This window comes from Dysidea avara, chromosome 5 (assembly GCF_963678975.1).
Source record: "Dysidea avara chromosome 5, odDysAvar1.4, whole genome shotgun sequence".
NCBI lineage: Eukaryota > Metazoa > Porifera > Demospongiae > Dictyoceratida > Dysideidae > Dysidea > Dysidea avara.
Genome location: NC_089276.1, coordinates 33,536,738 through 33,550,879, shown reverse-complemented (window position 1 = coordinate 33,550,879; position 14,142 = coordinate 33,536,738). Strand labels below are relative to the sequence as shown.

The window sequence follows — 14,142 nt, the reverse complement described above, 5'->3', positions numbered from 1 at the left end:
TAAACTTTGTTGAAGATCATCTACCTAACAAAATACAAAAGTTTGCAAAGATATAAAGGGCTGAAGAGGGCTTTTATTACGGTTTGATTGAGTTGTTATCTGCTTGCAACAATTGAGATATTTTTATTTGTAGACATATATATCCATTTTTAAATCTAGAGATGTTAAGCAAGATATATGTCCAGATTGTTGAGCTTTATGATTACAAACAAATATGGTATCCAGTGGTGCAGAGCAGTTAAACATTCCTGACAGAAAATGTATGGAAAACCATTAAACTATCTCTGTTCATGTAGCCAAATAATGGCTAGAAACTTTACAGAAAACGAGGTGAACAGTTTTTGGCGAAGAGTAGGTGTAGCTTAACAGTTTCTGATGTCAAATACCTAACTAATCCACTCTTGTTATCACTTATTAGTTCTAAAGAAACCAGTACTGGAGTTAGTGATTCCTTGTATTGCTATTGAGATAGTGATCCAAATAAATATAATTTTGTTGTATTTATCTAGGTTTCACTACAGCCCTATTCAAAACATAGAATAATGTGTGACTTGTTTTGTAAGCCCTAGCCTCGTCTAAACAAAAAACACCAATAGACAAACATTTTGGTAACATCTCACTTTACAGTAACTTTTCTTCAAAATAAAATATCATGATGAGAAGACAAATGGGATGTTGCTATATGTGTCACTTACAGACACTACTGTTGATGGGCAGGGATTAGAAAATTTAAAGACAAGTCTTCGGTCATGTACATACGTACATCAATCAAGTGTCACATGTTTGTGTATAAAGACACCAAAATTTTATCTAGATTTCCAAGCACAGTAGCTATTATAAGTTGTCATTCTTACATTGTATTTGTCATTACCATGAATGAAATGAGCAGACTTTACAGGGAAATATACAGAGATTTGATTTACTGCTAACTATTTTAAGAGTATAAATGTACTAATATAAAAAAATTTTTTAAAATGCAAGTCATGAATACTAGCTACTCATGGTGGTGGTGTCTACTCGACCGGTATCTGCTGTGAAATTCTGAATGTTCTATGAGGGTTTCATCTTTATACAATTTTGGGTGGCAAGAATTAGTATCACACGCAAGAAGGTATAATTATCTTTTTCACACATTTTTACATGCCAGCAAACCAAATGATGTAACATTTGACTCTTAACATGTGTTTGGTTTCAAAATGTAGCCAGACATTTTAACTGCACTCATAAGCAATTACATGCTATGATAAAAAGTTAAAAAGCTTTGAAAGTTAAAAAATAGGTCTAATTTTGTGTGTGGAAAATGTGCCTTTTCTTAAATCCGGTAACATTTATAGTACAAGCATTTACACTCAAAATTATCCACATAAGGACGCATCCCTGAGTATAACAAGTTGATACAACAAAAGCATTAGAAGTGGACCAGTGGTACGTTGTTTTGTAAGTGTCAGGAGTCTATTCAGCCGTTATATGTCGCATTTGTGTGGTGCTTGTGCGTGTGCCTAGCTAATTATTACATTTGATTACAAACATCAAAGCCGACAACATATAGGCAAAGTACATTTGTTAAAGCAAAACTATAAGGCAATGTCATAGATGAATATAATTATGGTAGGTAACAACAGACACCAACATTTCATAGGCATGTAATGTCCCAGGTGAATATTTGAACATGTTAGCACTTGTGGAAGATCTGAATACAACCTCTCACTCACACGCAAATCCAAAATTTTGTGGCTAAGAAACTTAGTATAATCCGGACACAATAGTACAAGCAGTAGTGCTATACTTGTCAGCCAAAGTCTGAGCTACAGTTAATGGGTTGCATAATGCTCCAGATTGATTCTATTGCAATTGAGTGTGGACACGTCTGTTATTTCTTAGTCAACCATATGTAAGCAAAGATGAATGAACTTACATCAACCATGAAGTTGTTAACAATTTTATTATGAAAACTTGTATGTACAAGATAGATTGACTCCTATAGTATACAAGTACTTATAAAACATTTTATAAACATATTAATTGAGGAGACTGGGTAGAAATTATCATTGCAGGGAGGGGGTTTGTAAAGTGGTACCCATCCGCTGGGCCAGAGCTTGCCGTTGTACCAGTCGTAATTCTCTGGTCAGCAAATTTCTTGCTAATCTGCATACCCATTTCATACCAGGCAGTCACAATCAGTTTCTCTTCTCGATCTCTCATTATTCGTGCCTGTTCCATCTCCTTCTCCATTTTCTCAATTATCCGATCTTTCTCAACTACTTTAGCATGACTGTCTGAGCTCTCCTGACCTGCACCACCCTTCTTTAAGTCTTCAATAATTCTCTTAGCTTTAATTAGTGTTTTCTTATGTTTTTCTAACTCTTTATCTTTACTTTCTGATTCTTGTTTAAAGCTTTCAATGTCTTTGTTTGCTTGGGCCAACAATGTTTCTAATTTTTTCACACGACTAGTGTCTTTGCTGTCACTTTCAGATTGTTCAACACTTCTCAATGATGGGCTCTTTAGTTCAAGAACTTGTTTTCTTGCAGATAATAAATCTTGTTCCAGTTGTTAATTTCTTTCTTTTGAGTCTTCCAGTAATCCTTGCAAAGTTAACACCTGCAGAAACTATTATTATTACACAAAACTATAACATACCATATAAGGTGTGCCTACTACATGAGGGTTTAGTAACTGTCACTGCACTTATAATCTGCCTTTTAGTCTAATGGTACAAAATGGTTTACAATGGTTTCACTCTGACATTGTCCAATTGGCTAGATTATTCTACAGAGCAGATTCCTACTACAGTGGTCCCTCCATTATTTGAACTCCACTGGCCCTAGGTGTGTTTGGATAATGGAAAAGTTCGGATAAACGAAGCACATACATTTATATACAGAGTTCAAGTTAAAAACATTAATAGAACATACACATTAGGCAAAATACTCTAATAAAACAGTCACTTCCACAGTTAGATGACCAGATAACGGAGGGACCAGTGTACCCGAGATGAAGTAGTGTAGATAGTCCAAGACTATCTGTGTTATCATAAAGAGCACTTTATGGACCTTTTGTGAATTCTTATATTGTGAATGTTTGTGATGCACTGTCAATACTGTTTAATAACTCCACCATGTAAAGCAGAGATTTTTTTTGTGTATTACGTCTCAGTTAAGTGTGCATAAGGGTGATCTCGGAACAGGCCACCTTTGGACCAATTTTTAGCCTTACACATTAGTGCTTTTTTCAGTTTAGAATTCTATACAGTGGTTGCTAAGACTGATTTTATTGTAGCAATTTTCATATCATTACCTTTCCATCTTCCTCACCACCAGGTTGAGTCAACCTGCTCTGTAGTATCTCATTCTCCAAATCAGCCATCTTTTTCCTAACAGTACAGGTGTAAGATATTGGTTAACTAACTGAAGTATGTACTGAGGGCATTGATAATGTGTGTGTTTGTGTGTGCGCGTGTTTGTGCATGCAGTTTGTATGTGCGTGTATGCACACATAGTTTTTCTACTAAAGCACACAATACATAAACCTACTTAAGTTCAGGAGTGAAGGGTTCCACCCATCCAGGGTCAAAATCAATTCCTTCCTTAATAGCTGGAGCTACAAAACAATTAACATTCTGTCCTGGCAAATTGCAGAAAAGGAGTAAACGATTTACAGACTAGTGAAGACTTGGACATCAGTTCATCTCTCTCACTGCTGACCTCCTACAGCAATACACACAACAGTTTATCAGACACTGAAAAATGACTGTTCAATTAGAGTATTTTGAGCACTTCTGTTGAGTAATTTTATGTACATTTGGAGTGGTACTTGTTACAAACTTATTGGAGAGAGCAGTGCTAGTGGCCAATGGCCATTTTCTGACTGATTTCACCATTTGGTCAATCAAGATAGAACCATTATTGTACAACACAATTTTCTGTACATTTTCAACAGGTAGGAAGACAATAACCATCCAATGAAACTTTTTAAACAAAGAATTTGCAGAAGCATTGGTCAACACTTTTTCAACTTTAGAATAATCCAACAATGGAATGACTTATCTGACGAAGTAGTTCTGGCAAAAACAATATCTTCTTTCAAACACTCACTAGACCAATATTGGAGAGAAACTGGACATGGACATTGTCAAAGGCCTTTGGCCTATTAATCAATTTTGTATTTTAATTGTCCATTAAATAATAATAATAATAATAATAATAATAATAATAATAATAATACCAACCAAAGAGAAACAGCCAACTAATTCCTGGTCCATACTGCTAGCACTGATCTGAGAGAACCAAGTCCCTTCTATATATATATAATAATGGAGCTTAACTGAACATAAACAGGCTTTTAAACAGTTGAGGGAATGGGTTTATCCATAAAGACTTCTGCTGTGTACATATCCTACGTACAAGTTAGAATGGCATTGTTCATCTAAGACTAATGGAACTAATTAGTACCTTGAACTTTTTTTTGCACTATTGCTAACTTTTCTTCAGCTTGACTTGCCTCATGGATAGCCTGTGAACACAAGACATATGTTATATACACACCCCTACTAGTTAGTAGTGGATAAAACTATTTTAAACTGAGTACTGCCTAGGGACTTTCTGAACCATTTTACAGTAGACTTATGATTGTCTAAATCTCATACCTCAAACAAATACACGAAAAAATTTGGAATTTTCAACTAGAGTAGGGACCATAGCACATTGATAAAAAGTACTGAAACAAGTTGGAGTAGTCCATAGTATTAAATCACAGTAAAACAATAAGAAGTGTTATATCCCTACTGTGCTCAAGATACCATAATGGAAATGAACAGTAGGGATATAACACTTCTTATTGTTTTACTGTGATTTAATACCATAGACTACTCCAACTTGTTTCAGTACTTTTTTTATCGATGTGCTATGGTCCCTACTCTAGTTGAAAGTTTCAATTTTTTTGTGTACTTGTTTGTTAACTTTCTTTTTGAAAATAATTACTATGGCTGGTGAACCCACACATACTACATCTGAATTGGTGCCACCCGCTCCAGCTATATTAATTATCGTCTGAAAAGTGAACTATCTATTATGCTTCGTAGTCAGCTATGTTCAACCTGTTACACAGCAGTACGAATCAAGAACTGCTCGAAAAGCACCTCTGCAATCAAAATAGCCACTATGAAAAATATGAATGATTTCCATTAGGAAGTGAAGCTATCATATGCTACCACCAAATCGGCACTTTTCACTGTAGCAAAGATGAATGGGACACAAAGGAGGACACTGGTAAGTCCATGAAGAATGTATTGTACGTACGTACTGCGGTATGCCAAAAGGCACCTCTTAAGCCGAAGCAACGTTGAACAGTGAAAAAGCTAGCCCTTAGCCTTAGCAGTTATCGAGTTACGCTTGTCCAAAGGCATCAGTCAGGCAGTCAGTCAGTCAAACATTCCATTAAATATATATATATATATATATATTAAAACTCTGTAGCTACTTGTTGAAAGTGTTTCAGCTTGATCTGAAAGCTTGTTTGAGCTTAGTTTTACTTAACCAATACTGCCTCATCGTCAGGGAAAATTGAGGCTGGTTTTTGGGCGATGCTATTTTGTGAGCCACGTCCACTCTTTTGCAGTCCCTACTATAGTACTGTACAGTACTATTGTACTGTATGATGTGTGATGTATTAGATAACTGACTGTTCTATAAAGTATCTCCACACTCACACACATGCGTACGCATTACCCACTTGTTGTGACTGCATCTTCTCCTCTGTCAGTGCCTTCTCTAATTCTTGAACCTGTAAAAAATGATGAGGTAGAGTATACCAGCTAGGGAACCAGATTATTATATGTAGAATTAAATTTGCAGTACCTATATGGGATACTGCATTGTCTGAGAATGTACAGTACTTAAGACATCACTCCATTCTCTATGAGCCTCTGCAGTTAATATTATGGACTCCTTTCTGGCTGATACACATGCCAGGCTAGTTTTGATTGGTGTTCAGTATAAAACATGGCTCTCTTTTTAAAAAACCTTGATAGGACAGTAGTGATGCACCGATTAATCGGTAAACAATTGGAAATCTGTTTATCGATCAAATTTCAGTAATATCAGTATCAGTAATCATTTAGCTGATTAATTTTACTGACTCTGTTGTTATCGCTTTCATTAAAATGAGATAAAAATAAAAGTTTTAATATGGCAATTTTACTAAATACATGTGAAATTGTAAACATAAACATCAGATCAGTTATCAGTATTGGCCATTGTGTGAACTTCAATATTGGTTAATCAGATAATCGGCAAAATCTCTTATTGGTGCATCACTACATGACAATGCACAATTAGAATACGTTAGTGCCTAAGCTTAGTTCAAGTTTGTAGACCTTGTCTATCCTTCACTCATATGGTTGCAGTAATATGACATTAAAAGATGTTGTCAAATGTTGAACTGATAATTAGATCAGTTGTCAGAAAACACACACAGACACACAGACACACACACGCACACACAGACACACACACACACACACACACATACCTTTTTCCTATACACATCAACTTGGTCTTCATGCGACGCAACTGCTCCTCAAGATCCAACGTCTGTTGTGTATATGACACGTTCATGTCTTCTAATGATTTGATCTGATGTCTCAACTCCTGTGCCTCCTCTATGTATGTATGGGCCAAGAATAGAACAAGTGATTACCATATATAGGGGAGTATCGGAGTGTATACCATGTGTTAGTGTGAGTGAGTGTTAAGAATACTATAACTGTCTCATTACGTCAATGCACAGTACATGGCCATTTAAAGTTATGTGGCAGTAAATTACACTAAAAATAGCCAACACTGTGGTTGCTGTAGCTGCAAACAAAAGAAACAAATTGACAGCTAGGTGATTAAATTTGGTACATCAATGAATTTAAATAAGCTGGCAAAAAGTATTGCTAACATTTGGTTATAGCAGAAGAAATGATACTCTTACAAGTCAAACTTATCATGATAACACTTCAGTACAACACAACTTATCAGGATATCTCTCTACTGACAATACTACTCCTCATTGTACATTACAGATAGTTCAACAATGTAACACAGCGTGGGCACATCAAAGGTGTCACACTAAATACTCACCAGTGTGGGACTACTCATTGTATTGTGTATTCAAGGCTCATTGGAGCCTGCCAAAAATTCTGACTAAACGTATTACTTTCTGATAAGATACATTAAACAAGTTTCACCCACTACTTATATAGTAGTACATTCACAAAGTGATTGTGGGTTTAAGTTTTTACAACTACATTACATCAATGGATCACACGACCACCAATTAATAACACATAGTGGTTTGTGTTTGTGCATGTGAGAGCCACAGCCACAGCGTACATTTAAAGGTAACATCATTAATAAAAGTTAACAAAGCACCAAAACACTGCCTGTTTTATAAGTATACAGAGCATCATCAACTGTGCTGTTTCCCAGGATGCATGTAAATACTCGGGTAGTTGGAAAAGGCGGATACGATCGATCGGACACGGACATTTTCAAAAAGCACTTTTTCTTTATATACAGTTATTTTTCATACCTAACGTTTTTACAGCAGTCTTCGTTTCTAGACCTGGGTGTCAATCTTGTCATAGCACTTTCCATTTATAAACGCACGTGCGAAGGACTAGACCAGCACTCCACATAAATGCCAAAGACCATAGTGTTGTACACATGCTCTAAAGTCTAATACAGAGTTATATAATTGTAGAGATTAGCTTGTATGCCCCATGCAACTTAACTTAGCAGGCCAAATCCACAATCTTTCACCTTTTAGTATAGGCACAAGCGCTTATACCAAGCATTGAGGGTTTCAAAGACCTGACCTAAGAAATTAGGTTGGGACATGCCAGCTTAATCTCTATGACACTGAATTAGATTTCTAGAGCATGTGTACAACACTATAATGGTCTTTAGAGTGCTAGTCTATCCTTTGCACATGCGCTTATAAATGGATAAGTGCTATGACAAGATTGACGCCTGGTCGAAAGCTGCTGTAAAAACAACGTATGAAAAATAACTGTTTTGTAAATGTAAAGAAAATATCCGTGTCTGTGTCCGACCGTACCCGCCTTTTCCAACTACCCTAAATACTCTCAGCTTTGTAACAAATTGTTAATGTTGGATGCTAGCATAATCACACCAATAAACTCTTGTTTCATAGTGCTCACCTTTCTTCTTTTGGTAACTCTCCATTAACGTATCATACCTTTTCTGAGGAGAAATAATGAAATAAAGATGTCAACTTACAGACAATATACTTACAGCCTTGCCAGCATACTGTTTGGTCACGTGCAACTCATCTTGAAGTTGAGTGGCATGTTCTGCAGCTGATAACAGATCTTGGTTCTGTGGATGGATAATGTATGACATGAAAGGGTGTGTATTGAGTCACATAAAACAAGTCCAGTTAGGTGTATACATATTTTAGTAATTCTGAGGCATACGTGACACATGAAAACAGAATCATATATCAATAATACAGATAAAATATGTATTAGTGGCTATAGTAAATACACAGAATGCCAGTAACTTGTGGGTAAACAATATGTGACTGGGTCTGGCAAAAACCGGTATTATCGCCCATGACAGCAGATTTGATTTTTCACCAAGAACACAAAGCTACATAAATAAACTATCAAATTTCATAACCAAAATCAGCTATAGACTGGTCTGCTTTTCCCAAGCACAGTGGCAATCCGTACAAGTGGTCTGGGGCCCCAATGGGAGCTCTGGACAGCCTTGGGATGGCTGTGTGTGGCTGTACAGCTCCGTGGAGTTGAACAAAGGCATGTGCTGTAAATGTCCTTTCATTTTAGCCAGTTTTGAGACCTGAATGGCTCATAACTTGGCCTAATTCATCCCTACACCTTCTTATTTAATTTATTAACAATTCCTTGCATGCCTCTGGTCCCACCCATTTTTCAAGTTTTCCCAATAGTGTCAACTTCGGTATAAAAACTATCTAAAATGGTGGGAAACTCGAAGTGTTGGCTACTTCCACTGTGGATGTTCTTGAAGGTAAAAAATTGGTGTAAAACGTGTTTGGTACAGTTAGCTTCTACCATTGGCAAGCTACAACACACTGAATACTTAAAACCAGCATTTCTCGATACTTTTAAATAGGTGACAAGACCATTTTTGTCAGACTGGGTCAGTATAACATGTTTGCAAGAGACATGATTAAAATATTTACACAACTCCTGACAGCGTGAATATTTCAGAGTAATTGCTATAACTATTTACACTTCAGTAGATGAAACACAGTCATTTACAGTGAAACAGTAACTGTTATAGTATGTTCACGTTGAGTTGAATCCTCAAAAACATTTAATAACTCATGGATGTAATTATACATGATCTTGAAATTTGGCTCATTTGTAGTACTGCTTGACCTGCTAAAAATATTTCAAAATCTTTATGTTTGACATAATATTTACAGCCAATCAAAATTTCCACAATACATTTCCTATGGGAAGCCATATAAGTACAGTGTCCAATACAGCCCTTTCCTGAACTTGTAATGGAGCCAAACCGTAGGTGTCTGTTGTTGACACCTTTGCAGTTACCAATAATCATCTGGTTGGCTGAAGTGTTAACTCTGTTGAGAAAAAATCCACTTTTAATTTTTAGCTGTTTTTCAGGATTCAGCTCAACACGAACATACTATAGTGACGGAATAATCTAGTTGAGTCAGTGTTCAGGACTCTTGATGTACACCACTTGTGATTTCTAAAGTATCTCATAGTACTGTACATATATAGTGTTCATGGAGGTTTGCAATTTTCTGATCTTTCTCACAAAAAAATATTGACCAGAAACCAGCCTCACAATACCTTCATGGTGCCTTGGCAGGATTAACCATTGTTTACTACATGACTTTACAACTGCACTCAGCCTAAAAGTCAAAAAATAAATCTCACAATGTAACATTGTTTACCACTCGAGTTAAAGTATTCCATGTCATACAACTGTTTGGGTATCAAAGATATGAGCAAACCACTTTTCCTGACATAATTATGCACAGAAGTATCTTCTAAACTGTTTTATAGTTTGACTATTGTGTTTTTCCCCCACAAATTCTCTCGACAAAGCCTCAAAGCTGCTCTTCATTTTCGTCTGTGTATGTAGGGGATACGCCCCCTTTCCAACTCGAATGGATAGGCTATTCCTGGTAGTCTACGAGGCCTGGACAGTTGTTTTTCAGTTGCTACACGCCTGTAAAACCCGAAGGGAAGGTAATTCACAAAGTCAGAGGAGAGTTGCCACACCCGTATTTCAGACCGCCGAAAAGAAACCACCTCAGAGAAAAGTTTACCTGTGCAGAAGTTACCTGTTCAGAAGTTACCTGTTCAGAAGTTACCTGTGCAGAAGTTCAATACAGACTTTATTCAACTTTTACTTCTTACGTAAAAGCTGCTTTTCCATTTAATGATTTGCTCACGTGGGTGCGTATGGACAAACATAGGTAGGCAGGCAGGCAGGCAGGCAGGCAGGCAGGCAGGCAGGCAGGCAGGCAGGCAGGCAGGCAGGCAGGCAGGCAGGCAGGCAGGCAGGCAGGCAGGCAGGCAGGCAGGCAGGCAGGCAGGCAGGCAGGCAGGCAGGCAGGCAGGCAGGCAGGCAGGCAGGCAGGCAGGCAGGCAGGCAGGCAGGCAGGCAGGCAGGCAGGCAGGCAGGCAGGCAGGCAGGCAGGCAGGCAGGCAGGCAGGCAGGCAGGCAGGCAGGCAGGCAGGCAGGCAGGCAGGCAGGCAGGCAGGCAGGCAGGCAGGCAGGCAGGCAGGCAGGCAGGCAGGCAGGCAGGCAGGCAGGCAGGCAGGCAGGCAGGCAGGCAGGCAGGCAGGCAGGCAGGCAGGCAGGCAGGCAGGCAGGCAGGCAGGCAGGCAGGCAGGCAGGCAGGCAGGCAGGCAGGCAGGCAGGCAGGCAGGCAGGCAGGCAGGCAGGCAGGCAGGCAGGCAGGCAGGCAGGCAGGCAGGCAGGCAGGCAGGCAGGCAGGCAGGCAGGCAGGCAGGCAGGCAGGCAGGCAGGCAGGCAGGCAGGCAGGCAGGCAGGCAGGCAGGCAGGCAGGCAGGCAGGCAGGCAGGCAGGCAGGCAGGCAGGCAGGCAGGCAGGCAGGCAGGCAGGCAGGCAGGCAGGCAGGCACACACACAAACACTTTTACGAAAATGATTTCAGTAAACCAGGTGCATGCCCACAGCCGGCCTTTAGCCAGCTGTGGGCACACGCCTGGTTTAAAAATATGGTCTGCCAGCATTACTGTAACAACCACTGTACAAGTTTTACTAGTATGTAAACATTGTGACTGTGGTTTCTACTTCTAGTATACACATGCACATTTGTCAATGTACCTTCTTTCTCAGTTCTATCATTTCTTTATTCAACTCATCAACCTTTAGCCGATAATCCTCCCGGCAGCTCAATACTGACTGTACGTAATTGTTCTAGCTGTCGTTGGTGGTGTTCTCGAGTAGTCCCAGATGAGCTGGGTCTAGGGTAACATATTTCATATGAAGTAAGCACATGCACAAAATAATTTGAGCTGGACAAGTCATACCAGCCTTACAGAATTGTTGAAAACTATTTGGTAGATGATATCTTGCTACATCCAGTCCTTGACTGCATACAGTACAAAGAAAACAAACAAATGGTAAGGCTAAAAATGTTCACCCCTACTATACAGTTCATTTTGATGTTCAATTCCAAATTTTGATATTGAAACCATCCCAACAATGGAAGACATTGCCATGTGATGAAGGGCTTACTGTAAAAATGAAGCAAGCATTTTAAGTGTCAACATGATTTTAACAACCTTCTAGAAATCTGGCTAGGCATTTGTTTCTAACTTTTAACACAGTGGAACCTGTCTATAATGGACACTTTAGGACCCAGAATATTTTAGGTCTACGTTTGCTGCAAGAAAGAGGTTTTCCTCTTTCAGAGATGTAGACCTGTTGGGACCAATTATGGAGGTTTTTTTCTACTGTATCTAAGAAGGGTTTCATTCTACTCTCTTGATAATAACTTATTGTAACACTCAAGTACCCGTGGCCTTTATTAGAGAATACACACTAACCTGTTTTTAATCTCATCTTTCAGCCTCTTAATCTGTTCCTGTAGTTCTTGTTGCTTGTCTCCTTCCAGCAGTAATTCTTGTTGGAGGTCATGACACTGTTGGTTGAGTGTCTCTTTGTCCATCTGTTGCTGTTCCACCATTTGTTGACATCTTTTTAACTGTGTACAGATATACAGATCAGCACAAGAACAAAAAAGTTGACATCATATAATGAATATTACTAAACGAGCTGAAACCTAAACAAATGCTTTGAAAGTAAAAGTGCAGTGTACAAATAACAGTTTAGTGGCCTATCAAAAGAGAGCGGACACTTTCACATCAACCCATCCTTATCAAAAAGAAGGCAAGCCTGTATGGTATAAGATTACACAGGTATCCTCAAGTGTCCACATGTGGAGTTACAGTACTACAGTAAATTACGCAAATCCATAATTTCCATTACAGGTGTACATATATAGTGAGTATGTCTTCGATTTAACGGTATACGCAAATGTCTTATTTTAACCACAACGTACTTCGTCTTGTAATTCCTCTACTTCCTTACACTACTGGACAATAAATCCATTCTGTTACCATGGAATTCCCATGATCCTTATGAAATATCCATGAAAGTTGCACTTGGTATTTTTCATGGGTAAATAAATACCATGAAATACATGGAGCAATATAATGTACCCATGAATGAGTGAGTTTTCATGGGTTTGTATGTATGCACAACCCATGAAAATCCTGTGAAATCAAACCTATGGGAAGCCAATGAATATTATTCATTGGTTTTTCATGGTTGTGATTCAAACCCATGAAAACTCACTCGTTCATGGGTTGTTCATGGGTACATTATTTTCATGGGTATTCATTACCCATGAAAAAAAATCAACTGCAACTTTCATGGGTATTTCATAGGGTCATGGGAATTTCATGGTAATAGCATGAATTATTGTCCAGTAATGTAAGAAAATATGTTCCAACAGGAGTACTGGGCATGCAGCTGGTTAACAAGTGCTGTATGGCTGCCATGACAACGTGCTGCACACTCTCGGATGTATTCTGTAACATGTGGTATAGAGTATGGGGTATATGGCATAGAGCTCCAAACCTTCTTTTCCATCACAGTGGATAGCTATTCCAAGCACAAGCTGTAACAACCTTCCCATTTATTCATCTTGTTTCTCTCCAATGGAAAGAATATAACTCTAATTGATGCACATCACTTAGATAATCCACTATGGCTTTTAGCAATTTTTTCAGGTTACTAACCTAACATTGCAAAACTTTTGAGCTAAAAACCACAAATAACAATGCAATGCATACTGTAATTCTCCAATTTCCTCCCACATCCATTATTATTCTTGATGAGAAGTTTTGGTTGAAACATATGGAGTCTCTGCAACCATGCTGCAACGTTTGAGAATAATGCGCATTTATTAGAATTCCAAAACCATTACAAATTTAACCGCAGGTTAAGGTTACGGGATACTGTAAACCCCACATGTACACTATCAATCATTTTCATGATTAGGGGTTTGATTTTTCTTAATGCATTGTTATCAAATATTTATGCATTCTTAACTTCTCTTTAATCGACATGAAATTCAAATGTTGTTATGGAAACATGAGTTGTCCCCATGCCAATTAGTGAAAACTATGAACCAAAAATCAGACCAATGAAGAGCCATGAGAACTTACTAACAATTCTAAGATTTGAAGAACATCACTTGTGAGGGACTGACAAGAGGATTTGTGAATAATGCATATAGTTGCTGAAATATGACTACAATATGGCCTAAAGCAAGACACTGTGGTCACAACATATATATTTTTAATTGATATCACAAGCACTAGAAACATTATTTCTAACAAAAGGCTCCGTCAGGACCTAGACAAGAAGCCAAACTAGTAGTCTGTTTATGCAAAATGTTAACAACTAGTTTGACAGTCCTGATTTTTGGTTCAGGAAAATATCACCATTAGTCAGCAAAACTACGCATGCGCTTACAGGTGCGCCAGTTGCTAAGTGTGTTGTTTCTACAGAAAATT

The 14,142-nt window shown here is 38.3% G+C and overlaps 1 protein-coding gene across 1 annotated transcript; it reads right to left on the bottom strand.

The window, feature by feature from the left end:
• Positions 1-2,007: 2,007 nt before the first annotated feature.
• LOC136255211 (protein Hook homolog 3-like) lies at positions 2,008-9,877 on the bottom strand. The gene is made up of 11 exons (XM_066047935.1): positions 9,872-9,877; positions 8,301-8,384; positions 8,207-8,249; positions 6,529-6,658; positions 5,731-5,812; positions 4,452-4,512; positions 4,229-4,296; positions 3,659-3,707; positions 3,534-3,600; positions 3,298-3,373; positions 2,008-2,502 (listed from the first exon to the last, which is right to left on the bottom strand). Exons 1-11 carry the CDS (start codon positions 9,875-9,877, stop codon positions 2,008-2,010), a joined length of 1,161 nt encoding a protein of 386 aa, XP_065904007.1.
• Between the last annotated feature and the right edge of the window lie 4,265 nt (positions 9,878-14,142).